Source organism: Kwoniella dejecticola, chromosome 9 (genome assembly GCF_000512565.2).
Source record: "Kwoniella dejecticola CBS 10117 chromosome 9, complete sequence".
NCBI lineage: Eukaryota > Fungi > Basidiomycota > Tremellomycetes > Tremellales > Cryptococcaceae > Kwoniella > Kwoniella dejecticola.
This window is the reverse complement of record NC_089309.1, coordinates 356,028-381,869: the sequence shown is the minus strand read 5'-3', so window position 1 is coordinate 381,869 and position 25,842 is coordinate 356,028. Positions and strand designations below refer to the sequence as shown.

Below are 25,842 nucleotides of genomic sequence, written 5' to 3'. Positions count from 1 at the left end.
CAAAAGCTTTCGGAATTTATTTATAGACAGATGAATGCACATGAATAAACAGTCATTTTCAACTCGAATGCAGTCGACTGCAGCTGCACCAAGTTTACAGATATTAATACATATTAGACGTATTCTTTGAGATCGTGTTTGAGACTTTTGGGTAATCTATTGCGTGGTTTCACTAATGTGTGTATCCTTTGTTAATTTAGGTGTTCTTGATTTTTTCTTGAGGCGCTTGTCCGTGATGTTTGGCCATTTTCAGACCGAGAGGGTTACGCTGCTCAGGCGAAGATAGGCATAGAATTGCCAAATCCACCTGGGAATCCAAACCCACCTCTTCCGCGGGCATGGCCACCTCTGCCCCTCATGCCATGCGGCATATCAAATGGTGGTGGACCTTGTCGGGAATGATGGTGAGGCACACCATGATGACCTTCTCGTCTCATATGAGGCTCATCAAATTCAGAGAAAGGCGGAGGGACTCCTGGTCCACCATGTCGACCAAAAATACCATGAGGACCTCTGCCTCCCATGAATCTGAGATTGTGCTCCTCATCGAAATCAAATGGGGGTGGTGGAGGGGGCGCACGTCTTCCGAAAGGGGGCATACCTCTTCCCCCAAAGCCTCCTGAACAGCCATATTCAGGTGCAAAGTCAGGCCCAAAGCCAATTTCTGAGTCGGGGTTGAGAGGACCTTGGCCGCGACCGTGGCCGTGGCCGTGGAAGTGGAAATGATGCTCAAAGTGATGGCCAGGCATAGGGAAAGAAGGGAACTGTCCTCCTCTGCCTCTTCCACCTCCCACTCCCATACCGCCTCGACCTCTTCCGCCGATCATCCCTCTGGGAGGGCCGCGATGGTATCTGTGAGGTCCATGCCCATAAGACTGGTCTTCAGGCAGAGGCTCTGAGTCGGACTCGGAGACAGACTCATATTGACTTTTGGAAGAGAGGGAGATCACTTCATCCGCAACGGCTTCATCGATGTCAGATTGTCTCGGAGGTGAAGTTACTTTCTCGGGCTCATCATCCCTCGATGGCTTGTCTTGTCGGTGCTTGCGATGATTTCTGGGACCATGAGGACCATTAGGCTTATGGTGGTGGTCTCTTGCTGGAGCGCCTCGTCCTCGTCCTGGTCTTCCCATACCTCGACCATGAGGTGGATGAGGGAATGGCCCAAAGAAGAACGGTTCGAATTCTCCCTCAAACCCAGGTGGCGGCGGTGGCCCTTGGAATCTAGAATGGCCGTGTCGTCCATGTTCAGAAGATGGGGGAGGGAAAGAGAACCTACCTCTATGTCTTCCAGGGTAGTAGGGTGGGAGATCGAATTGCAATCTAGGATCATCGAATGACCCAGGTCCCCCGCGAGGTAATCCATGGTGGTGTTGGTGGTGTCTTCTAGGCGGAGGGTCCTGAGGAGTTTCACCTACCTGTTCTTGTGATCTCGGTGGGCTAGGTTGAGGGTGCCTTTCGCCTGCGGGTGGCGAGTAAGGATGGAAACGAAGGTATGGGATATACAGAGACATGTGCGCGAATTGAGTGGCGATATCATCCCGATGTCCAAGCTCAGGGCCTTCCTCATTGGGTACAGAGGTGTTATTGTTGTGAAGCTCAGTATTTTCAAGCTCAGTGGAGGGAGTAATACTACCTGCTCGATCAGAGGAAGGAGCAATATCCTCCTTGGAAGCCACAGTAGCTTGAGCAGCGTCGGTGTTTGCGTTATTGGTGATTTGCATATTGTATTTGGAAATATTGAGTATCTTGTGACAAGAGGTATCAGTATATGTTGGAGTGAGTGAGCGATTGATGAGAAAGACGAAATGTCTTGAGAGATATGAGCTTCAAATTCGGTGAAAATTGACGGGCTTATATACCTTGCAACTGGTCAAAACGCTTACGCTCCCGCAGCGGAAGTTTTTCACATGTCCAACTGCGCAACGCAGCACTGACGCGTCAGCTATGCACAGAATCTGAAATGAATTGGCAGTGACTGTGTATGGAATCTGTTGGATGATGATCGACGTGCAGATCATTGTGGAATTGCCAATGCTGATCATTGACAAGCGTAAGCGTTGTTCATATGTTTATATAACCTTGCATCTCTGTGTTTTTCGTATCTCGAGGATTTACAAATGTTTTCAGCATTTCACGTCAGCGTTCTCACGGGTAACTCGTTCGCCGATTCTCTTTGACCGAGCCCCGGTTAACTCCATACCCGTAAATCTATGTAAATCCGAAAAGCACAAGATCGCTTGCCTAACAGCAGATTTCCCCTGACCAGGTGGGTTTAGCATGCCTTTCAAACGAAACCGGCGGCTTAACCGCGTCCGGATACGGATTCTACGGAAAGGTACCATAGAAGGGCGCAACGGACCCTCAGGGAAATTGGGGGAATATACCAAAATATTTCGAACATTTCCGCGACAACGAGCAATGATATCACTAGAACACCGATAATAACAACGAGATGCGGTCAAGACTTGTTTTTCTACCAACTCGTTCATATATAGATATATCAAGACTGTACAGCGCTTCTTGGGACCCCTCTCTGTGCTAAGGAGTCTCCAATCTCTTCTCTCTCTCTCACTTTTGTTCTTCTCATTCACTTTGTCATACTTCGCATAGATCATAGACTATAGATTAGAGATTGTGACAAGATGATCAAAACCATCATACCGTCCGCCCGACCCCTCTTACGAACCCGTCTGAGTCCCCGGGCAACTACTTCCATCCTCTCCCGGTCGACTCCTTCACTTTCGCAAGTGAGACTGTACAATCACGAACCATACCCTACCCCCAAACACGACTTGAAATCAGTACCTTCGAAAGGCGACCATGCGGAATCGCGTATAACGCCATGGCGAAAAGGCAAAGTATGGATAGATGCCCAACATGCTATTGCAGATATCAAGAGCGGATCGACGGTCTTGTCGGCCGGTTTCGGTCTCTGCGGGACAGCTGAAACTATCATCACTGCCATGCACGAAAGAAAGGATCTGCAGGACTTGATGGTCGTTAGTAATAACGCGGGTAATGCTGGGACGGCTGGTTTATGTGAGCTTCTTTCATATGCTTTTATCTACTTCAGCGGCTGACGGGAACTGCTTCTTTCGCTTGACAGCCCCGCTGGTCACTTCCGGTCAGATCCAACGTATGATTCTCTCTTATCTCGGTACCAACAAGGGACTCATGGCCAATTACATCAACGGAAAGATCTCGCTTGAGCTCAGTCCCCAAGGAACGATTGCTGAAAGATTGAGAGCTGCGGGTTCCGGTATGCCTGGTATCTATACTCGAAGTGGTGTCGGTGAGTCTGAGCTCTCCTTCTTTTGCCTTTCGTTTCTTTTTTACTGACTAACCCATGCCATTCATCACGTAGGAACCTTCATCGAGACTGGTGGTATCCCCCGACGATTTTCGGCACCGGATGCGAACGGTAAACAAGATGTAGTGCAGGAAGGTGTGAAGAAGGAGGTCAAAGTGGTCGATGGAAAGAAGTACATCTTCGAACCTGCTATTCACGGTGATGTCGCTATTCTGCGAGCTTGGAAGGTGGACAGGGCTGGTAACTGTGTATTCAGGTGGGTGTTCTCTTACATCTCGCTCATTCTAGATAAATAAGGCGATGAGAGGCCGACTGACGGAATTCTCCATCTAGGTATACCACTAAAGCTTTCGGACCTCTTGTTGCAAAGGCTGCTAAATTGACAATTGTCGAAGTGAGCGGATTACCTTTCCCGTTGCTCGCAAGATTATTCAGCTGACTTGGACCCTGCGTTACAGGCTGAAAACATCGTCGAGATCGGCGAGATCGGAGCGATGGACATCGACCTCGCAGGTATATATGTCGACCGAATCGTGCCAGCGACAGTGGACAAACAGATCGAAATTAAGACCACTAGAGAGCAATCCGAGAACGTGACCCCCTCTTCAGGCGACGAAGGTCACAAGTCCGAGACTACCACGCCTGCTGTTGCACAAGCTAAAGAAGCAAGGGAGAGAATTGCTAAGAGAGCTTCGAAAGAACTGTACGATGGAGCATATGTAAATCTAGGTGTGGGTATCCCTGTGATGGCTGCAAACTACTTGCCGGAAGGCCAAAAAGTGTGGATCCAAAGTGAGAATGGTATTTTGGGTATGGGTCCTTATCCCCTCGAAGATGAAGTCGATGCGTGAGTGGAACGTCCGATTTGCAATCTCAAGAAGTCTAATCTCAGAAGCAGAAGGAGTCGATTGCAAACGCTGATATGCATATGCCGTAGCGATATCATCAACGCCGGAAAGGAAACTGTCACTTTGGTCCCTGGAGCTGCTGTCTTCGACTCATCAGAGTCGTTCGGTATGATCAGAGGTGGACATGTGGACGTGTCCATCCTGGGTGCTATGGAGGTATCGGCTACTGGTGATCTCGTGGGTGTCAATATTTATTGACATGAGTGTTTCGCTGATACTGTTCTGTATAGGCCAATTACATGATTCCCGGAAAACTCATCAAGGGTATGGGAGGGTAAGTCGACTCAACTTTGGAGTGCGCGTCAACCTTGCTCAGCAGCTGATTTGAGACTTGTAGAGCAATGGATTTGGTATCCAACCCGGATAGCACCAAGATCGTTGTGGTCACAACGCATGTAGACAAACACGGCAAACCCAAGATCCTCGAGAAATGCTCGTTGCCTTTGACAGGTGTCTCGGTCGTTAGTCGAATCATAACGGATTTGGCGGTGTTCGATGTGGACAGGACAAATGAGAACGGGGGTGGATTGACCCTGATTGAGATTGCTGAGGGTCACACACTGGAGGATATCAAAGAGAAGACTGGCGCATCTTTCAAGGTTGCCGAGAAAGTCGGTAAATTCTAGTTGGTCGGAGGAGTCAATGGGAAGAAGAGATACATGGGTAACATAGATTGTATTCTTAGCGTGATGCATTATAGACCATCATAGGCCTCAAATCGAACGTTCTAAGCATATGCAGACCGAAGATTACCGCATTAGCATCCGCACTGGATGCAGATCATGTCATTTTCCAATGCGGAATGACGGCTGTCTTAGGTGATCTTTGTTTACGTTACGTTAACCCGGAGAAACGGAGTCATCATGTCAAAAAAGTTTAAATATTTCAATGGCCTAGACGTGCTTTCCTGCGACTTATACTACATGTCACACGACTTGACTCGAACACACACCGCCCGAACATTCTCTATAACTCGCCAATCGCGCGACTCTCTTTGGCCATTCGAAAGCGATTCTCTCCGATATCGACTCAAATCTGCGACGAATTGACTGCGATTCAATAGGTAGTTGGCTCAACAGATAGAGTGGACAAAGGATGACCGCCATACCGCGACCTAGTATATTCGCTCGAATATGGACGACATACACCACGGCTCTGCGCGAGAGACCGCTGCGGACAAAGATGATCCAGAGCGGTGTTCTGTACATCTCCGCAGATCTGGTGGCTCAGCTTGGAATTGAGGGGAAATCTATACGGCGGACATTAAGTGGTGAAGAAGGGGATGAGGTGTATGATGTGAGTGTCAACTTTTACCTCACCTGCGCTTCTTTTTGAGAGCGACAAATAGCATGGCTGCAAGTAAGGTAGTTGCTTCTCCATTTGGCAAAGGGGTATTCGGGTCAACAGATATGGTGGATGAGAGCTAATAGACTAGACTGAAATCTAGCCGATACGGACAGCTAGATTATCGATATGTGAGTTCGCTCAAACGATAAACACTTGCGCCGAGTTATACGATGCTTATGCGGCTTTGTGATTGAGGATAGATGGCTCCACGGTATTTGCTCCGCTTGCGCATTATTGGCTAGGCTCGGTGGAACGTATAGTACTATCGTCAAAAATAAAATGTGAGACTGGACCGTTTCTCTTCAATAATTCGCGTGCTTCGATTAGTATGCTCGACTGACGATGTGCGGTATCTATAGCTCTACTAGCTAAGCTGACGCTGGACATATGCATATGGTCGCCGTTCGTCACTTTCATGTTCCCTACATGTCTAGGATTGCTGGAAGGGAAGAACGTAGATGAGGTCAGGCGAAAAGTCGCACATGTAAGCTGGCCATATTTCTCCCGCGTCCATCTCGAGTCCATGCCCATTTCTTCTGCTCCTCGGTCTCCGAGCTCAAAGTTCACCATCAGGTTGGCTTTTGAGCAAAAGCTGACAATACAATGTGATTTAGGGATGGTTCCCAACATGGCAAAAAGCAGTATGCGTGTTCGGTCCTACTCAAGTGATAAACTTCTCCGTTGTCCCACCGCAACATCGTCTCCTGACGGTGCAATCCGTCGGATTATGCTGGAACATATTCTTGTCGTGGCAAAACAATCGTAATAACAAACTATTGGCTCTGGCACACATGAACCTGGAAGAAGCCCGAATGCATGCTCTGGCAATCCAACTGGATCAGCCTCGACAAACAGGCGTCGGAGTGGAATTGACGGAGGAAGAGGTCAGGAGCAAGAAGGAAATTGAAGTAGCTCAACAAGCGCTGTTGAAGGCGGAACAGAGGAAAGAGTCTATCAAGACACAAGGTGGAGAGGCTGGTGTAGGAGTGAAAATGGCTTGGTCGTGAGCTCGAACAACGATCGTATTGCTTGGAGACCTACCTAGTATTCTGCGAGGGCTCAATTTTTATGCTCTCTCAGAATGAGACGAACTTATCAGACGTTGTAATAATTTTATGCACACTATAGTGAATAGAACATATATCATAGAACATATAGATGGATCCACCATATCACAAATGGCATGTCATTATCGGAATTCTTCAGGCTGGCCTATATAGCCCTGGGTTGTCCGTCATCATCCTCAATCTCGACTTCCCCCTTGACTCATACCTACGACCATACCCACTCCTAATCCCGCAGCAATGCCACTGTGTACGCCTAGGCCATGTTCCATTTTCAGCGGACTGAGTGTAGGGGGTCTTCCACCTATTGAACTTTGGCTAGGGCCTGCCACGATGTCATTCGGCGGGTACAGGCTGACAGGTGTAGATTGTCTGCTGGACGATACTCGCTTTTGCTCTTGATCTTCTTTGACGACATCAGCCAGGTATGTTATCTTACTTGCATCGCTAGGTGTCTTCTTGTGTCCTTTCTCTTGGTCTCTATCTCTCCGCTCAACTTTTTCATCTGCCTCGCATCGCTCATGAGGTTCTGCGTCATCTTCCTTCGCACCATGGGAACTAGGCGCATTCTCGTTCAATCGCCGAAAAGCATCTGAGATAGTACCTTTCCTTCTGAGTCTCGGCGTAGTAGGCGAGATAGGAATCTCTATACGGGGAATTATGTTTACTTGTTCAGACGACTTATTCATTTGATTCTGTTGGTTGTTCACGTGCTGCTGAAAGCCATTCCAGCCTCTAGTGAAGTACCCTTGACCTTCGATCGGAACAGGATCCGTACCGAACGAGCTGCACGTGTCTATAGAAGATTTTGGTTGCGGTGAATGAGACGGCGTGGATGAAGCAGATTTTAAAGCTTGTGTTGAGGTCGCCGTGGGAACCACCAAAGATCCACTTCGCTCGACTAGTGTCCTATCGGAAGACAGACCGGAAGGTACGGGCGAGGTTGAAGGGATTACCAATGTGCCTGGACGCTGTGGTCTTGGTCTGGACCGCTCGGGCATGCGGACGTGGGGAACGGGGAAGTCAATTGTAGGTGAGATGAACGAGCTTCGCTGTAAAGCTGCTTGTGAGAATGGATGAGGCGCAAAGGAGTCCTCTGACGAAGCCCGGTCGGCTGAAGTAGTGGTTATTCTGGGTGGTCTTGAGATTTTGGTCTGCTTCTCTTGTGATGAAATCTGGCGGTTACAGGTATCCTCAAGTATTTTGGGACTATCGGTCAGGCTGTTAATATGAATTTGATCTTCCTGACCACCTGCACTGACTCTCCTAACCGACAGATGATTCTGTACATTAGGTTCTAAGCTGGTAAAAGAGGGTTTCCTTCCTGCCCCGACAGGTAAAAGCTCAGAAGAAGGATTAGCATTATCTAAAGTTGAGCAGAAAGAATTGACACGGGTATATGAATCAGGTAGTAGAGGATTACTGGATATTCGCCTTATTGCGAATACCTTATCTTGGAAGTGAGGTTGTACCAAACTTGAAGCCCTTCTTTCTGCATCGAGGGCAATCTTGTGTTTCGAGGAGTAGTCCTCTGGGTTATTGTTGTTGCAAGTCTGTTTGTCTGGATTCGCACCTCTCGACGAGTGATTATGCTGGAATCTGGCGTTTCGCCTCGAGGGATCCCAAATCTGACCATCTTGAGCCAGATCTTCAATAGGTAAAATAGGTTGCTGATTACGGAAATTTCCTCTTCGGAAAGAGCATCGATACCGACGATACAGATAGATGGCCCCAAACAGAAGGGTGAAAAACAGGATCGGACATATTACGATTACTGATCATGCAAAGTCAGCTCGACACCCTCTACACTTCGAATGCTCGCAGCCATGCGAAGATTGCGCTTACCTATGATTTTCAACGTATCTTCGCTTGCCATCTTAGGATCTTGACTCGCGGGCTCTTACCTTGCGTCGATTTTTTTTGCTTACTAACGGATGTGAAGGACAGATGTAAAGTATGCAAAAGTCATTTCGCATGACCGACCCTTCGAGTGCGAGTAAGATAGATCGTCCATCCCCTGGTCGACCATGCACGCAGCTGGACTACATACAGTGGTCACACGATTTTTCTCTCTGTACGTCTTTTCATGCCTAGTGAGCGATCTTGTATCAAGTCTGCGACAATTAGCGAAGGGTAAAAGGAGAGAGTCTCTGCAACTTCGAGACTGAGTAGACGCCACATGCTCGCCGGCGGTTGACACGTGGATTGAGTCGCGTCTCTCATCGTTGACGTTGTTGTCATTTGTTCATTTATCGTCTGTGCGTGATCATTCGTCGTTTTGTAGCAATCTCTCCGGCGTTCCGTCTGTCTTTCCGTCTTAGTGTGACCCAGCTCCGCCGTCGATCCGGCCTCTCGACTCTACGTCGCCGCGGATATCACAGTCTCGCCGCCATTTGTTTTGACGAAGTCTTGAGGAGCGGACAATCATGTCGAGCCCGTCTTCGCCTGCTGGACCTTCAAGCCAACATCCCTTGCAGCGTGGACCTCCGAAGCATGCATCGAAAAGCAAGATGGAGAAGTGTAAGCCTAGCTCTGCACAATGTACTCTGTCTGGCAACTATGAAGCTGATGATACCCAAATGCGCAGTCACATTCACCTTGGGAAAGCTAGATGCTGGGATGGTCAGTTCACCTATCATCGCATCATGGGATAGGCACAGCTGACATACGTATAGGCTATATTACTGGGACCGAACGCCCATCTGCTGGAGTTCCCTTCCTTGTTACTTCCAACCCCGTCTCCCGGAGCACCACCGCTCGGCCCGGGCTCTATATTGACGATCACAGTGTCAAGAGATGTGGGAGCCGAATTAGCAGCTCAGCAATCTTTCCACAACCTTCAGTCCGATATACTCTCGGCATTCTCTACGGCTCCATCGAAACCTGTTTTGAAACTGAGGAATGTTACCCAGACATCAGTCTGTGTGGAATGGGAGAAGCTTGAGATCGGGTCCGCGAATTGGAGAGGGGTGGAGATGTATCGAAATGGTCAAAGATGGGGTCGAGTAGGGGGTGACTTCGGTCAAGGCAAGAAGGAGAAGAGGGAATGGAAGACTGGAGGACTCCAGTCTGGCGAAGAATACACTTTCCAGCTGGTCTTGTGAGTCGGCTCTGACATGTAGGTGATCCAGGGCAGAATTTCGCGACTGATGTTTGAATCGCACAATAAGGAAAACAACAGCTGGAACATATCCCTCGAATCTCATCAGAGTACGCACGCATACCATGGAGTGAGTCCACTGGTCTGGGAACGATGCGTTTCAAACCAGGCTCACCGCTGACAATGCATGATTAGCAACTTGACTGGTCTCCTCATCCACTTTGGACCGATACACCCACCCCAACTCCTTGATCAGCTTCGGGAGGGACTTCGCCAGATCGGTGCGCGCGAATCACCCACTGTCGCACTTGATACAACTCATTTCGTCTGCACCACCCCGATAGTGGGAGGGGATGATTCCGGTAGAGGTGGCCAGATAGATCCTGAATATCAAGAAGCTGCCCGAATGAATTTACCTGTAGTTGGACCTGGGTGGCTATTGGCAGTAGCTGCCGAGCGGAAGTGAGTCTGCTTTCATATGGATTTGAGGCGTAAGCTGACAGTCAACGACACCCAATACAGACAGGTGCCGATTTCAAATTATCTGCTGCCTTCATTACCGCAAGCTCAGACAACAACCTCAGACCCCGCTCCTTTCCGACGACCATCCCCACAAAAGCGATCGTCACTTCCCTTTACTTCGTCATCTCCTACCAGTCCCCATCACGAGAATCCAGAGGAGATACGTAGGTCTCCTAGCCCAGAGACTATAGCTCGGATGAGCATGCATGCCTCATCCAACAGACCCAGTGTATCTAGAAATGGCTCGATGGAGGGTAGAAGGAGTAGAGAGATGAGTCTTGATGTAGACGTTGGAGGTAGACCGAGGAGTCCAAAACCTGAGGCTGATGGGAAGCTTGACCGGTACGTCCGCTGTTGACACGATCGCGAGTACGGAGCGACTCAGACTGACATAATGCTTTTGCCGCACGTTCAACAGGGGTTTCAAATTCCCGCTTTCTAGCAGTGCATCCAATTCTCCAGCTCAATCACCTACAGAAGGGAACTACCGTCGCTCATCCTCTCCATCGAGAAGAGCTACAGCTCCTGCTGTCCCTTCGATACAAGAGCTACCTACGAAGGATACCACAATCCCGTCGCAACCGGCAATCATCGAAGCTGAAGCCTCTCCGGCACCCTTGTCAGCTACCGTGGATCCGGTCTCCGCCGGGCCAGTGGTCGACGCCATACCAGAACCGAAATCTACAGATTCTGCATCCTTGCCATCTCCCGCCCAGCCTACCTCCTCGCAGCAAGAAGCGCTTCCGACGTCACCCGATCCTGCGCAGGAGAAGCAATCGGACAAAGCGTCTGATCATGCTCCAGCGATGGTCGAAGAGCCAACTGAGTTACCAGGAAAATCAGCATCTGGACCACCACCTATCATCGATAAATCAATTTCTCCAGAGAGTCATGCAGAAGCCACCAGAGCCACAACGATCGATGAAGCGATTGCCAACTTTGAAACTGCTATTGCTAAGACCCCTGAACCGGTCAGTGAGCCGGTCCCCGCACCTGATGTCAATCTAGAGAAGGTCGAAAGTCCTGTCATCAAGGCTTCCGAGGAGCCTCAGATCGAAAGGGTGGAAGACAAAGCTGTCCCAGAAAAGGCTGTGGCCGTGGAAGCTTCCGCTTTGGGTAGTAAACCTCTAGAACAGGTAAATGCCAGTCACGCAGAGAACGGCAATACCCCTGCCGCATCTGGACCCCAAACCGAAGGCGGTGCTGTGTCCAGTAAGAACAAGAAAAAGAAAAACAAGAAGAAGAAGGCATCTGCATCGGGTGTCACGCCTGTGTCCTCCAATCCAGGAACCGGAGCGAACTCGCCTGTCCCTCCCGTGGATGAAGATGAAGGGGAAGGAATGGATGAAATTGATCTGAACTAGGGATAGAATAGATGGCTGGCTGCATGCATGCATGCATTACTGGACAAATCGGGTCTTCATTAGAGTGAGCAGCTGTACTGACTTGGCGATGCAAAGCGTGGGAATCAGTTTCAGATCAAGTGGACACACAAACAACCTCTCTCGAATTTTCAAAGCTGGAAAATCCCTTTGTTCCTTTGCAGAGCATCAAGCGATCTGCTCCTGCGCAAACTCTCCACTCTTTCAGCATGCCCTCCTATCGATGACCAAAGGAATAGCAAATGGCGTCGCACAAGTCTGGATCTTCATAAAGGACCATAATCCATTCGAGAAAGGATGTTTGAGCAAAGGGTTGACAGCTAATTATCTACTGATTGTGTTTGATCCCTGGCGCAGAACATCGCAATTGGAAGAAACCTGAACTCGATCGACTGACAGCTTGAGCCATTCTGCTGTATATGTAATCCTCTTGAATGGATGATGTTTCGCCTTCCGCATCTCATCCATCTATCTTGCCAATAACCCATTCTCACCCCGAATAGCGCATAACAAGACCATCGGAATGTCCAATGACGACCCTCCACATACGACTTTAGACGATTGCGATGTGAATTGGCAGTATATGGGAGATACGTGGGGTACAAACCACACCGGTGAGTGGGACAAAGCCTGTCCACTGCATAAGCAAGCTGCTGCTGATGATTTTGGTCGTATGACAGATGATCCGCTAGTTAGTCAGTATTATCAGGGCACGTTCGAAAGTACCACTGTGCATGGAGCGTATGCTAGACTGTGTTGGACGGGAACCAAAGCCCAGATTTTGGGCGGCAAGAGAAAGAAGTGAGCAGCGCACAATTAAACGCTTGCTTCTAGGAGACTGTCAGCTGAACTTTGACGAATGTCTTATAGCCACGCACTCTACACTGTATCCGTAGACAATGGCGACCCGGTATGGCTCAGCGGGTACAGCGAGAAGGCACAAATCCCAGCATCGTTATACGAGACTGAACAGCTGGAATGGGGAAACCACCAGATCGTCCTGACGAATATGCCAAAGACGAATATGACGAAAAAGGATAATGTCTGGTTCGATATTGACTATGCTGAGATCGATGGGTGGCCGTGAGTTTCTCAGCCGCTTCCTGCTTTGACCCGAAGAAGCCAAAACCCCGGAGATCAAGATTAGCTCGTTGACATTTGATTGCCCTGCAATGCGTAGAATTGACTGCAAAGATCTTCCTGAGATAACTGTCAAACCTACAGAAACAGTCATCCCCGCATCGGCTATCACCCATATGTCGAGCTCAAACGCGAATGCTACGACATCCGATAATAGCACATTGTCCGGTAACTCGACTGTACATTCTGGAAATACAACTTCCAACTCTACCTCAGCCATGCCTGGCAACGCTACGGCCAGTCTTACTCACGCACCCTCGGCATCGAATGGAAGTGTACCTCACTTTACGAATTCATCTTCGTTGAGTCATATAAGCCCAACTACGACTATCATGATGAGTTCCGCTACCATCGATAATTCCACGTCCACGTTCGGGTAAGTTCGATCGCCTCGAAAACACTCACATCCACAGAAGGGCTGACAAATGCTATAACTTGCAGGGGATCATCCGCTAGCGCGACGAATTCATCAAGTATCGCAGACCCCTTCCACGCAGGCACAGAGACACACATCGCTCTGTACGGGTTGATCGGTGCCTTTTTAGCCAGGTGGCTTTGCTAAACCCTGCACACACGTTTTCTCATTTGGTATTCTGGAAATTCATGCTCTGTGAGCAAATCTACATAAAACTTCAATAATAAATAACAGGTTTTTTCATCTTCTGCTATTGATGGATATGTGTGCGAGCGTTCTGCTTCATAGTACCCCGTGCAAATTGCGTTCTTGGTTGTATAACACACGAACGGGTATCTGAAACAACAAGACGACGCTATGGACATGTGTACTTTGTGATCTACCAATCCAATCGACTTGAACGTTACGCGTCAAGAGGCCCGTGAGTGGCGCTTTGATCTGCTTTTGGCGTTTTGATGATCGAGACCGGAAAGGCACGATGGTGGATGAGATGGTCGACCGACTCTACGCAGTGTCTCGTGCATGCATGCATGGATTTATATACCTCTGCGAGCAGTGGACTTGTGACAACAACTAGTAACTACCCAGTTTAGACCATTATTTACACTCGATATAATCCCAACTTCATCACGCTCTTTTTGTCGTCGCCATGTCCGATAGCCAGCAAAGCAATCTTGATGATGCCTCCGACTTGTTCCAATTTGGAGGGGACACTTGGGGAGTGGATCATACTAGTGAGTTGTCCAACGTACGTATCTTTGATCCCATGTATGCGCTAAGCGCGAAGCGATCGTCCAAAAGAGGACCCTTGGACTCCCCAGTATCATGAGGCGACTTTCCATACTACTACGGTGCATCTCGCTTGGAGCAGAATCTGCTGGGAAGGTCAGGATATAAGCATCTACGGTGCTAAGCGGGACAAGTGAGTCTCCATTCTTCCCAAAGCCAACCAAGTAATCCTTGCACCACGGATCTCAGCTGACGAGACCATGCTGTAGCCACGGTCTTTACGCTGTTTCGATCGATAATCAGGAACCGGTATTCGCGGATGGATTTTCGAAGAAAGAGCAAATTCAGGCGGTTTTGTACTCCTCAGGCGGTCTAGAATGGGGGAAACATCAATTGACTATCTGGAACACCAACAAGTTCAATTTCACCAAGAACCCTATCTGGCTAGATGTCGATTTCGCTTCCTTTACTGGATCAGCGTGAGTTTAGAGACACTACCAATAGCAGAGTCTGGACAGACCGAACTAAATTCTGACGCACTTGCTTTCGACAGTATCTCGTGCAATGAATTGCCCGAAATCAGCATCACTCCCTCCGATCCTTCCGGTGTCAACGCCACCTCGACAGGCTCAGCTTTTCCCACAAAATCCACTGGTGCTGTCAACGCAACAGCTACTTTACCGCAAGTAAACACTTCAAGTATCGCTGCTTTCAGCGTCACTACCGCCCCAAGCGTTAGTCCCACCACAACGATTTTGCTTGGTAGTTCTGTCACAGAATCCGTATCTACTAGCATGTCAAGCTCTGGGAATGAGACACAGGCCAGCGCGTGAGTTTCGATGTACAAGAAGCTGTACATGTAGGTCGAGTGCAACTGACAGAATCCTTCTCAGCGCTGCCACTGGACCGTCAAGCTCAGCTATCAGACTTGTTGCTGGGATCGAAGGTCAGCTCGCACTGCTCGCTCTTGCTTCATGGTGGCTGGCCAGGGTTTTCCAGTGATTTTGGAGGATGATGATACGGCTCTCAATCCACTCCATTCTTTGTGTACCTTTTTTTCGATACTTAGACATGATTTTCGATTCGAACATGTGTCTCGACTAATCAAATGATCCCCACCCTACTTCGGAGTATAGCCATCAGATTTGTTGAGCCCGCATTACAGTCTCTATGATGCAAGAGGGTATAGGTGATTATGCATGACATCTCATGAAAATGCAAGAGTGAATATTGTCCCTGAGTTGAAGCCAGCACATGATGTTCGAAAAGAAAATATAGCTACAGCAGGAGAGTTGAATCAAGCACACAAATGTACCCTAGAGGTCGCTTTGGTACTTTGGGAATGTCCAATCGTTTAGATACCGGCTTCTGTTCTAGCTTTCCACATCTTGGCAGCGAAAGCTTGAGCTTCGGGCGAGTGCATGCTAAGGTCGTTGGGATATACTACCCAGCCATAAGTGCCCATCGGGTCTACGGCCTACCCAAGCAATCTTTCCCGTCAGCATCTGCTGCAAAAATTCGCATTCTCAACACAGTATACACTCACATGTGTGACCCATCCGTCGTTGTCGATCTTACCGACGACAGCGTCGAAGGCGTTTTCCGCCAGCTTGGTTAACTTCGAATGAGCCTTGTCGGGGCAGAGGGTGATAAATCGGTAATAGGCTGCAACTGTCAATGCGGTTCCTGCTGTGTCGCCAACGGCTAAAGTAGCGTTGTCTTGTTTCATATAGTTGGGTAACAGCTTCTGATCCTGGACACACGATCTTTTCGTCAATACATGATTGACTCCTCGGCGGCTTCCGAGACTTCACCGCATGAAGTGAGAAATTGCTACGTCACTCACGTCGAGTTGGCTGAATAATCCAGTGAACACCTTGAGCAGGGTATCTTCCGCCTCCTTGACGTATGCCGAGTCGTGGCTCAAAGCTCTTGCAGCGTACAACTGATCTCGCTCTCTAGTCAGCACCGGAGATCCCGCTCATCACCCGTGGACTGAGGCAATCTATGCGCACTTACGTTGCGAATAGCACCATACACACCCCATCCATTTCCTGTAGCCCATAGTCTCATGTCCCAGCCTGTTATGTGGTTGTATATATTGACCGATGGATCAAGCAGAGTCTGACTTTCGAGACTCCATTGCTCCAGGCCCGTTTGCAAGTAGACCTCGTCTGACAGGGAGAGACCCATGTATGTGAGAGAAGGTGGGATCATGTACATCATGTCCGCCCAAAGTTCCCAATGATCTTCCCTCTGAGATATGATACCTAATCGTGATCTCAGTGCCGATTCGTGATCTGAATTGTAGAAATCGCTCACCAATTTGAGTCGGGCCATTCAGGAGATAATCAAGCTGATTGCCAACTGCCCAAGCGTAATCCTCACCCTGCTTCATCTCCAAGCCGAGGTGGACCAAACGATTCTTAGCGAATTGAGCCAAAATCCAAACGGCAGGCACCAAGGATACTGGATCACCTAGAGCCCCGTCTCCATTGATTAGAGCCCTCCCGCCAGTCACATGTGGTACAGGCGATTTCGAATTGTCTAAATAGTCTTCTAGTTTACCATCACACGCATCCAGGTCTGAAGGTGAGCCTGTCCAATCGTAAGCTACCAAAGACTTTTCTGCAATCTTCAGAACGTTCCACGGAATATCGTTGAACTCTAACAATGCACAAGATCTCTGTTGCCACTCGAAAGGTGTAAGTCCTGGGTTGTAGACTTCTAACAGAGTCTCGGTGAAACATCCTAATTCCCATGAGTGGATCGAGATGGAATTTGCGTTCTTGAGAATCTTCGGTAAGGCCTTGGTAAGGAGTTTGTACGGTCTTGAATTGATCTTGAAATTCCGTTTAGGGTACGCGAAACTAAGACTTTCATCGGGTGTATACGTCGCTGTAGCAGTAGATGCGGAAGAAGGAGCCGTACTTGTGTCTGGTCTGTCTGGGTGGGATTCAAGAGAGAAGAAGCCGCTTTTTCCAGGTCAGATGCCGATGGAAGAGCCCGTTGGAATTCCTTGGGAGCAGCTTCATGCCTGTTCCTCATTGGCGAATGAGCGGCAGACGCGGTCGAAATAAGAGGCAGAAGAGTAAAGACAGTGTTCACTAAAAGATTGGCTCTCATAGTCGATGGTTCTTTCAGCGCCAGGCGCTTTCCTTGTAAATAGGGCTTTCACGATAGAGATTCACAGGTTTGTTTATATCGAATGCAGAGAAAAATTGTCATGACTTGGGTCTTGGTGAGCCCAGGTACTGGGACTCACGTATATTCTAAGCATACAAGCTACTTCGATCATTGTCGAGGGATACTGTGCTTAAGCCTTGCTCGGCGCGGTCAATCACACTTGTAGACCCTTTCATTTGGTTTGCTATCTCCTTTGTGTTTTGCTTGGCGAGCGGTTGGATGATTGTCTGATCTCAACTCCTCTGATTGTCCTTGGCGAACGCCCTTAGGCCCAGGGCCAGGATCAACGGTGCCTTCGACTTGATGTGTCAGGCTAATTAAGCTTACTCCAAGCAATTCATTTCATCTTGGCGCGCGAGCAAGGGCGTTCTCTGTTACCGGAATGCAATTGGGAGTAAAAACTCATGCTCCGGAAGAATATATATATCGTTTCACAATACAACTAAATCTTCCGATTGTTGTCCAAGCTCAGCATGACCGTTCAGCCGGTATGGACAGAGGTCACGCGAAACAGGGTTCACGCGATGAAAACGCTTGATGCATCCGTATGTCTCACCAGAGACCGTCTATGCGACTGACTATAAACAATATACTAGAAGTTATAACATCCGTAGAACCTTGACCCATGCCTATTGTTGCCGTTGTTATTGAAAGTGATGTCGTTCAGACGACTCCTTAAAGTTGGTATCTGAACCCAGCTTCAATCTGGACCGCCGAAGGACCGTGTTTACCGGTATCCTCACCTCTCTCAAGTCTAGCATTCTGCCTCTTGAGGTACAAGTAAGTACAGGCGGCGAACAAGATAGTTCCAACGGCAGCAGCGAGATCGACACCGAAGGCAGCGGTGTATTTAGGCGCGTTGAAGTAGAGGTAAGAAGTCCAGATGTTGGGTGTGTTGCACAGAGCATTGATGACCGCGTACACAATCGCTCGCTTGACCGCTGGACCAGTCACTGATGAGGAGATCCAAGAGAGAATGACAATCGAGGCCGAGTAGAACGAAGATGGCAGGATGCACATAGCGAAGTATCGGGCAGGTACACTGGTGGTAGCGACGGCAATGACGTTACCGATAACAGTGAAGATGAATGGGCATATGATGTGCAGAGCTCGCTCGTTCTTCTTATCGGAGTGCCAACCGTTGACAACAACAGCGATACAACAGAGGATGTAAGGTGGGCATGTGATAGCAAGAGTGATCGTTCGGTTCTGAGAGCGCGATACGTCAGCGACTTCATCCTAAACACACGAGCGGTAAAGTTTCACTCACGAAACCAAGGGTGTTCACAACGACAGGGAAGAAGTTTGTGACGGAAGCGGCGATATAGTTCATCTTTTTTTTTTCGGAATGATTATCAGCACTGACGCTACCGGGACTCTGTAATGCTGGAGAGGCTCACTTGAAGACAACCACACAACAACCAGGTCTTGGGGTCGGTCACAGCCATCTTGAAAGCGGCACCGACCGAGACTTCGTCGGTAGCATCCTTAGATCCTCGGTCGACCTCCAATCGGTACTGGAGTCTGTCTTTCTCCTGAGGAGTCAACCATCGGATAGTTTGGGGCTTGTTGGGAATGAAGGTAGCGAATATTGCGGCGAGACCGACGGTCAGAATACCCTCCACGATGAAGAGCCACTACAAGGGTAGAATGGTTAGCCTATCGCGTCGGGACGCTTGAGTCTGGCTTCACTCACTCTCCAGCCTTCCAAACCATGCGCTCCATCGAGCTCCAGGATAGCAAGGGCGAACAAACCGCCGAAAGCATTACCAATTTGAGACCCAGAGTACAAGATAGCCGTTCTCAAAGCCATCGATCGTTTTGTGTAAAAAGTGGATACAAGGTATACAGCACCAGGGAAGAACGCCGCCTCAGCGAACTTTTGGGAGTGTCAGCATTTGCCTTGGCCAAAATTGAGGTTTCTATGCATCGGAGTGATGGAGATAGGCAGGAAACAAGACGATGGAGGTTTGGGTTCAATATGGTGAAGAGATAGCGACTTACGCCCAGGAAAGTTCGGCAAACGGCGAGTCCCGCAAATGAGTGCACCGCGCCAGTACAAGCGGAAATGACACCCCAAACAGCGCACATGATACAGATGTCTGTAAACAAGCAGAGGAATCAGCATTTTACACCAGACAACACCCCCATTTCAGCAGGAGAACACTCACAGATACCAGGGTAGGCAATCTTGGACGCCAGCATGTTAGATGGTACCTGAAGGGACACATAACCAGCGAATAAAACGGACACGGCAGTGTTATAATCGGTAGTGGTCAACCCGAGATCCTTGTTGATACCGGCGATTTTAGCTGAAGAGATGTTTTGTCTGTCCAAGTAGTTGCTACAAGGGGCATGAGGTGTCAGCAACATACGCGTACAATATGGCTCGTACGCGTCAGACTTACAGGATATACAATGCTACCAAGGTAGGCATGAGTAAGATATCGACTTTTCGGGTGGCGGCTTTGTCGATTCTGTCGAGCTCCTCGTCGCTCAAGCCTTGCAGGGATTCTGGCACTTGCACAGCGAGATGTCGATCAATGTTGTCACCAAGGTAAGGCGCTGCAACATCTTCGTGGTGCTTCTCGAGCTCCTTGATGGAAGCTCTATCTTCGTGTTGGGCTGCCATATTTCTAAATCTTCAATTATTGGATGGATGGTGATTTGTGTAGGAGGGGCAATTGGAATCAGCCATTCTGGCGCCCCTTATATACGTCGATCAGGTAGCTGGGGGCCGTCGTGTCAACGGCTAACACTTTTCAGTCTTTTGTGATTTGATCCTTGAATTACCTTGGATCCCCGCTCAACGATAGGGTAACCACGGGGCCTGTCGGGGCGTGTATTCACGTAAATCGGTACACAAATTCCAGATCGCACCGTGTTGAAAACTCTCTTTCCCATGAAAAGCACATTCACAAATATCCGGAAGGAGCGATCTTGCGGTGACGTTCGCGCACGAAGCACATCCTGCGCTCAAGAGACCAGGATCTCCTGAGCCAGGATAAATAAAGAAAAAAGACACCAGGAACACTTCGGCCATCGCGGACCATTTGGTTCACGAGTACAGCTGTTCCGCCGGACTGGTAATCGACTGAGCCGATAATTGAGTAAGCGGTGTCGTAAACCGTAAAAGCCGATCGATTTTCATCCCTACTTCCTCCGTAAAACGGTTGCTATGGAGGTTGCTGACATAGCAAAAATTACTGTAAATAGCTAACCGCAGAGCGTGCGTCTTTGCCAAGTCGATGTCCTGGATTACGTGATGGGTCGGTAAGTAGCGGTATTGTCAGATTCGTGAATGAACAACGCGCTCAGCATACAGGTAACGTGTTGAGGAATGAAGGGGGTGGGCAGGAGATGATGGGTCCGAGCCAGCGGTGACATCTTTCTGAGTCGCGACGCAGTCGTCACCCACATGAATTACCAGCGCATGGCCCGCACACTGCGTTCTCTGTCTGCCGAAATGGTGAGGGCTCTCATATCAGCGTGAAAGAGCGAAAGATGCCTGGTCGGTGTGGACGGTGACCCGCACAGCGCTATGCAGGAAAAGTGTCTTGATGAACGGCGATCATTGAGTCGATGGTCATTATTGGTCTACATGGTTGAGCAATGAATAAACATGAAATTCGCTCTGAAGAAGCTGTTGGACGCGAACATTATATACATGTAGTGCAGCCCCATTTCGCAACGCAAAGTGGGAAAAGCGGAATGGATATAGTGGATACCTGAAACGGATATAGGAAGGGTAGACAAATTGTTGACAAGCGGACATATGTTTCAAAGGGACATCGCTGCTTTTTGGTTTCGTCTGTGTGCAGATCGCTGTGATCCGGATTTGGCGAACAAAAAAAGAAATTCTCAGCATCGACTATGGTTGATGTCTCAGAGAGAAGACAAGAAAAGATCGAATCTCAAGTGCTGTGTCAAGCGTCCTCGATGAAACGAGAATGTCAGAATTTCGGCTTTCTTACTCAGGATTTCATATGGATATCTACGCGCGTAGAGCTCTCTTACGTCGAAGCATTTTCATGGTCATTTCGGGCGAATGAAGCAGCATTGCTGCATAGCAAGCAGCATATGTATACCCTTGAGGCTGCTTCATATACATATGCTGCTTGCTATGCTGCTTGACCCCTGGTGAATCCATCCGCCGCTTCTCGCATACGTGGTGAAGGAAACGGACTTTTGCCGTCAGATACCGGTGACGTATTGCGTCGGAACCGGCCCGACCTCATTTTTGGACTGGACTTACTGAATCTTCACCAGTCACTTATAGCTGAATGCATGGGCTCATACTCACCTTCACATCATACTATACTCAAGTCTTCTCGCGCACCTCCCAAGTAGCCACCTTCCGTCAGGTTCTCCACCAAGTCCACAATGTCTGCCAATCAACCTCAACAGCTCGGCACCTCCACGGTTGCTACCGACATCTCCACTCAACAAGCTACCTACCTTCCCCCTTCTGATCTCGCTGCCAAGTACCACAAAGGTATACAGCAACATCTTGCCGTCCAGCCTCATGCCAGTGCATCGAAAGCTGGATCTACCAAGATCAAGTCTATCGAGAACTTCTATGTGAGGCCGAGATGGCTATTTGTTCGAGTAGAAACCGAAGGCGGAGTCGTCGGTTGGGGTGAAGGTACTCTCGAAGGTCACACCGAAGCGGTGCAAGGTAGTTTGAGGGATATCTCCAGACGGTGAGTCACGAGCCGTTACTTCCTCTCGATAGCAGCTGATGAGAACGGGCTGTATAGATTGATCGGCTGGGACGCCATGAACATCGAGGAGATCTACACATATCTGTATAGACACCGATTCTACCGAGGTGGTGAAGTCCTCATGTCTGCTATGTCAGGGTAAGTGGGCTTGGTCAAGCTCACAGTGCATCCGCTTATCGTCTTCTTATAGTGTGGACATCGCTCTTTGGGATATTAAGGGTAAAGTCCTCGGTGTACCTGTTTGGGAATTATTAGGTGGAAAGATCAGAGAGCGATGTGATGTTTACGGCTGGGTGTGAGTACTTGCCATCAAAAGATCCGGTGTAGGTACCAGAGCTGATGGCCATGCTTCAGCGGTGGTGATCGACCCTCTGACGTGTTGGAGCAAGCCAAAGTCCGAAAAGCTCAAGGTTTCACCCGAGTCAAGATGAACGCTACGGAATCTATTGGATGGTTGGATTCGCCTCATGCTCTTGACGATACCGTTCAACGATTAGCGCAAGTCAAGTCGATTGGTATCGATGCTGGACTGTGGGTAGTCTTGGTCGGTCTAGCAGGAGCTCAGCTGATGTCTAACGGCATAGTGATTTCCATGGTCGTGTACACAAAGGAATGGCCAAGCAGCTTGCTGCTGCTCTCGAGCCCCACCGACCTCTCTTCATCGAAGAACCCCTGCTTCCAGGTCACGTAAACGAGTTGAAAGACTTGTACAACAAGACCACGATCCCTATCGCCCTTGGTGAACGATTGTTCACCAGACTCGACTGTCGACCATACTTCGAAGCTGGATGCATCGATATCATCCAGCCGGATATTGCGCATGCCGGTGGTATCTCAGAAACCAAGAAAATCGCTATCATGGCTGAGTGAGTGACAGTCCAATGAACTTCACAGACATGAACGGCAAAGCTGATAATTGATTGTCTGACAGGGCGTATGATATTGGTGTCGCTCCTCACTGTCCCCTCGGTCCCCTTGCCTTCGCCGCTTCCCTGCATGTCGGCTTCTCGACGCCCAACTTCGTCGTCTGTGAGATGTCATGGAAGATGCACTACAACACTGGTGGATTCGACCTTTTCACATATATGACCAACCCAGATGTCTTCAAGGTCGAAGGTGGTTCCGTCGGACTCCTGACGACACCAGGTCTCGGTATCGAGTTGAACGAAGAGCTGATCCGAAAGGAAGCTGCTGAGGCTGAAAAGTTGGAACCATGGATCAACCCCTTATTCCGGGGTGACGATGGTATGATCAGAGAATGGTAGTTCTTGCCTACTCTTTCGATTGTATCACAAGAAGCGTTCGCGTCGTCTTATGTATGACAATATGCATTTGATCTAGATGTACAATATTTGATGATACACAGACGGAAAGGAGTGTTTTAAGATTTCTATTATAAACCAGCTATGGAGTCTATCGGTGCCGGTCGGTACTCGACAATGTTTTGTTGTCGAATGATCTGACACATAATGTTTTGGGGTCGTCATGACAGCCGCTTCTTTCAGAATGTCGCGGCATTGTTATAAGAGGGTATACATTCGGACTGCTCTGGCGTGGGCGTGAGGATTGTCGTCTTAGAGTCAGACAGCTCCGCGTGAGGATCAGATTCAATTCTGTGGCCTGAAATCTCAAGCCATTTACTCTGCTCAAATTGTCCCGCCAGTTTAACCATCTGTGGCCATACGTCATGGGACACGAGCGCGGATAGCCACGAGCGAACCTCTTGTCTGTGTATTTGCTGACTGGCTAAGCCTATCAAAGCTAGGAAAGCTCGGCTATATACCACTTGCTGTTGCGCCGTTCTACCAGTTTTGTGGCCAATCACATGCTGACACAGGTCCAATATCGTCAGTCGCGAGTGCCATCGAAGAGGAAGGTTATTACTTACCGACAGAACAGAGCCCCCAATGTCATTGGCTTTGACACACGATGTGATGGCTCTCGCGAGCACTGACATATCGTGACGGACGAGGTGCCCCAACTCTGGTTGGAGCGCCCGATAAATTACTTCGGGGCTGATGTACGGATCGGTGAGCAGTGGAGGCAGTAATTTAGGATCAATCAGCCTGAAAGACCCATCCTGCTCGTTCGTTGTATGATCGATGGCTGAGTCGACGTGCTGAACAAGAGTCCCCTCCATGGAAGACGTCGAAGGGGCTACCCCCTGTTCTATCAAGTTGTCCGGAATCGAGGCCTTAGGCGTGACCTTTTCAGGAATTGTAGATTTCATGTTGCCCTCAGCGCTTTGGATGACCCCTTCCAGATTCGGCCAAACAACGGTATTGAAGACGCTCTCCATCCACTTGTTGACCTCGTCTGCAGCTGATGTACCTTCCGTGCGAGCTAGAAGAAGGGACAGATAGCCGCGGAAGAACCTGGCATACTCCCACTGTTCGAGCACATGATTCGATCCTTCAAGAAGCTTGTAATGAAAAGCAAGATGCGATATGGTCTTATTTGCCAGCAGATGCTTCCCTGCGACCTAGAATGTGATTGACATCGCTCAGCTTGTATCTCGACCCAGCCTGAGGGGCTACTCACTTCCAGTGCAATGCGATTTGCCGAATGTTTACTCAGAATAGTGATCAACGCGTTGTACAGTCGTAAATACGAGTTGACCCTGTCTGCCTTATCCGTCCGCCTTATTGCTTCGACGAGCGTGTCGTCGGGAATTACAGCTGACATCCGATATAAAGGCGGCAGTCTATCTGAGCGGAATCGCATGCTCGCCGTCTCCCAAACAGTTCGCATCTCTGCGTCCGAGGGTTCCCGATTGGTGTCCGACTCCTTTCCGCCTGACGGCTCAGGACTGAAATCCTTGCGCCGCTTTGGGATCGACACACCCAATGTCCTGTCGGATTCATCCGATGCTTCGTAGTGACAGAACTCGGAAGACTTCGATAATCCGACGGCCGCAAGATGCGAGTTTGTTCTCGCGTGGGTGACTGACATGCACTGAGAAGGTGATGACATTGATTGACTGAGAAGCGTGTCCAACGCATCCATCCGCTTTTCAAGTGCTGCAAGGGCCGCGAAAATGTCTTGTGTGGATACGTTGATGGGATCGCATGTCGACTGCTTTGATTCCGATACTGTCGGTGGAGGGCTGTTCTCCTTTGCGTTTTCTGCTGATCTCGATAAAGGGATGAGGCCGAAAATCCTTTCCAAAATCCCCCTTCGATTTGGATTCCTGCGTACTAGTAGCGAGGACTGCGATGCACGCCTGTCGGATTCCTCCTTCTGCCTTGCAAGCTCCGTTAAGGAGTCGATATGAGTAGCTGCCCATATGTCTTCTTCGGAATGTATCGGATAGCGTGAGGGTTTTTTATTGGCTTCTTCAGACTGCTGCACACAATGCCTCATACCTTTCCACCTATCAACGTTCAGGAGCTCCGCGCCCCAAGATAGCACCTCTCTCTCGGCTCCCCTTCGGCAAGCATCCAGGTAAGCAGCAGCCATCCTCGCCTCTAGCGCATCGGCCATCGTCTTGGTATCAGAGCCCATCGATGGGAGTGACGCCTCTGTCAACTTCACTTGCAGCTTGTAAGCCTTAGCGATCTGAGCGAACGCCTCATTCGTTGTAAGCTTCTGTCTGCCTTTCTACAAGATTGCCCTTGTTAGCGAATCTTCCGTGTGACCGGTGATCAGGTGGAGTAGATCTCGCTTACATCAAGAGTTTTGACGGTACTACAACTCTCCCATAATGATTTGACGGCGGCCACCTCAAATAGACGATCCCCTAAAAGCTCTAAAATATGGAATTCTGCACTCGAATGATCCATCGCTGCAGCGGCCAAATTTTCATCGCTGATAGTGGGCAAAGGTGGGAGATCTTCGGATAGAAAAGAAAGTTTGAGACCCAGTGCAGGTGATGTCGATTCTTGGCCTTGCTCTTCGCCTTAGGCTTGGTAGCCTTTCTCGACATATACGCACGGCCTTCGATGCTGCCAGGCGGCCTATAAGCGATGATGGACGGGAAGGACCGCTTCACAAGATCAACGCGGTGCACATT

At 49.2% G+C, this 25,842-nt stretch overlaps 11 protein-coding genes across 11 annotated transcripts; 6 read left to right on the top strand and 5 right to left on the bottom strand.

Annotated features, from left to right (window-relative positions):
- Nucleotides 1–272: 272 nt before the first annotated feature.
- Nucleotides 273–1,724, bottom strand: I303_107096 (uncharacterized protein; the record flags this gene model as incomplete). The annotated part of the gene is made up of 1 exon (XM_018409778.1): nucleotides 273–1,724. The coding sequence occupies one exon, from the start codon at nucleotides 1,722–1,724 to the stop codon at nucleotides 273–275; it is 1,452 nt and encodes a 483-aa protein (XP_018260781.1).
- A 921-nt stretch (nucleotides 1,725–2,645) lies between these two features.
- I303_107095 (uncharacterized protein) lies at nucleotides 2,646–4,847 on the top strand (the record flags this gene model as incomplete). Its single annotated transcript, XM_018409777.1, has 8 exons — nucleotides 2,646–3,042; nucleotides 3,110–3,295; nucleotides 3,368–3,569; nucleotides 3,647–3,707; nucleotides 3,772–4,160; nucleotides 4,251–4,398; nucleotides 4,452–4,495; nucleotides 4,559–4,847. 8 exons carry the CDS (start codon nucleotides 2,646–2,648, stop codon nucleotides 4,845–4,847), a joined length of 1,716 nt encoding a protein of 571 aa, XP_018260780.1.
- A 469-nt stretch (nucleotides 4,848–5,316) lies between these two features.
- On the top strand, nucleotides 5,317–6,575 carry I303_107094 (uncharacterized protein; the record flags this gene model as incomplete). The annotated part of the gene is made up of 5 exons (XM_018409776.1): nucleotides 5,317–5,517; nucleotides 5,669–5,696; nucleotides 5,769–5,849; nucleotides 5,928–6,052; nucleotides 6,183–6,575. The coding sequence occupies 5 exons, from the start codon at nucleotides 5,317–5,319 to the stop codon at nucleotides 6,573–6,575; spliced, it is 828 nt and encodes a 275-aa protein (XP_018260779.1).
- Nucleotides 6,576–6,811: 236 nt separating this feature from the next.
- I303_107093 (uncharacterized protein) lies at nucleotides 6,812–8,508 on the bottom strand (the record flags this gene model as incomplete). Its single annotated transcript, XM_018409775.1, has 2 exons — nucleotides 6,812–8,406; nucleotides 8,478–8,508. The coding sequence occupies 2 exons, from the start codon at nucleotides 8,506–8,508 to the stop codon at nucleotides 6,812–6,814; spliced, it is 1,626 nt and encodes a 541-aa protein (XP_018260778.1).
- A 550-nt stretch (nucleotides 8,509–9,058) lies between these two features.
- On the top strand, nucleotides 9,059–11,618 carry I303_107092 (uncharacterized protein; the record flags this gene model as incomplete). Its single annotated transcript, XM_018409774.1, has 7 exons — nucleotides 9,059–9,152; nucleotides 9,220–9,254; nucleotides 9,308–9,732; nucleotides 9,803–9,862; nucleotides 9,928–10,194; nucleotides 10,255–10,596; nucleotides 10,673–11,618. 7 exons carry the CDS (start codon nucleotides 9,059–9,061, stop codon nucleotides 11,616–11,618), a joined length of 2,169 nt encoding a protein of 722 aa, XP_018260777.1.
- A 541-nt stretch (nucleotides 11,619–12,159) lies between these two features.
- Nucleotides 12,160–13,338, top strand: I303_107091 (uncharacterized protein; the record flags this gene model as incomplete). The annotated part of the gene is made up of 5 exons (XM_018409773.1): nucleotides 12,160–12,250; nucleotides 12,317–12,437; nucleotides 12,507–12,719; nucleotides 12,817–13,152; nucleotides 13,218–13,338. 5 exons carry the CDS (start codon nucleotides 12,160–12,162, stop codon nucleotides 13,336–13,338), a joined length of 882 nt encoding a protein of 293 aa, XP_018260776.1.
- Nucleotides 13,339–13,840: 502 nt separating this feature from the next.
- On the top strand, nucleotides 13,841–14,922 carry I303_107090 (uncharacterized protein; the record flags this gene model as incomplete). Its single annotated transcript, XM_018409772.1, has 5 exons — nucleotides 13,841–13,925; nucleotides 13,993–14,113; nucleotides 14,190–14,399; nucleotides 14,474–14,749; nucleotides 14,814–14,922. 5 exons carry the CDS (start codon nucleotides 13,841–13,843, stop codon nucleotides 14,920–14,922), a joined length of 801 nt encoding a protein of 266 aa, XP_018260775.1.
- Nucleotides 14,923–15,274: 352 nt separating this feature from the next.
- I303_107089 (uncharacterized protein) lies at nucleotides 15,275–17,046 on the bottom strand (the record flags this gene model as incomplete). Its single annotated transcript, XM_065969504.1, has 6 exons — nucleotides 15,275–15,397; nucleotides 15,467–15,673; nucleotides 15,767–15,865; nucleotides 15,940–16,190; nucleotides 16,243–16,762; nucleotides 16,852–17,046. 6 exons carry the CDS (start codon nucleotides 17,044–17,046, stop codon nucleotides 15,275–15,277), a joined length of 1,395 nt encoding a protein of 464 aa, XP_065825576.1.
- A 735-nt stretch (nucleotides 17,047–17,781) lies between these two features.
- On the bottom strand, nucleotides 17,782–19,738 carry I303_107088 (uncharacterized protein; the record flags this gene model as incomplete). The annotated part of the gene is made up of 7 exons (XM_018409770.1): nucleotides 17,782–18,315; nucleotides 18,377–18,439; nucleotides 18,507–18,743; nucleotides 18,803–18,985; nucleotides 19,111–19,208; nucleotides 19,278–19,450; nucleotides 19,515–19,738. The coding sequence occupies 7 exons, from the start codon at nucleotides 19,736–19,738 to the stop codon at nucleotides 17,782–17,784; spliced, it is 1,512 nt and encodes a 503-aa protein (XP_018260773.1).
- A 1,751-nt stretch (nucleotides 19,739–21,489) lies between these two features.
- On the top strand, nucleotides 21,490–23,095 carry I303_107087 (uncharacterized protein; the record flags this gene model as incomplete). Its single annotated transcript, XM_018409769.1, has 6 exons — nucleotides 21,490–21,809; nucleotides 21,867–21,968; nucleotides 22,021–22,125; nucleotides 22,185–22,361; nucleotides 22,415–22,696; nucleotides 22,762–23,095. The coding sequence occupies 6 exons, from the start codon at nucleotides 21,490–21,492 to the stop codon at nucleotides 23,093–23,095; spliced, it is 1,320 nt and encodes a 439-aa protein (XP_018260772.1).
- A 236-nt stretch (nucleotides 23,096–23,331) lies between these two features.
- On the bottom strand, nucleotides 23,332–25,612 carry I303_107086 (uncharacterized protein; the record flags this gene model as incomplete). Its single annotated transcript, XM_018409768.1, has 4 exons — nucleotides 23,332–23,658; nucleotides 23,719–24,312; nucleotides 24,372–25,430; nucleotides 25,499–25,612. 4 exons carry the CDS (start codon nucleotides 25,610–25,612, stop codon nucleotides 23,332–23,334), a joined length of 2,094 nt encoding a protein of 697 aa, XP_018260771.1.
- Between the last annotated feature and the right edge of the window lie 230 nt (nucleotides 25,613–25,842).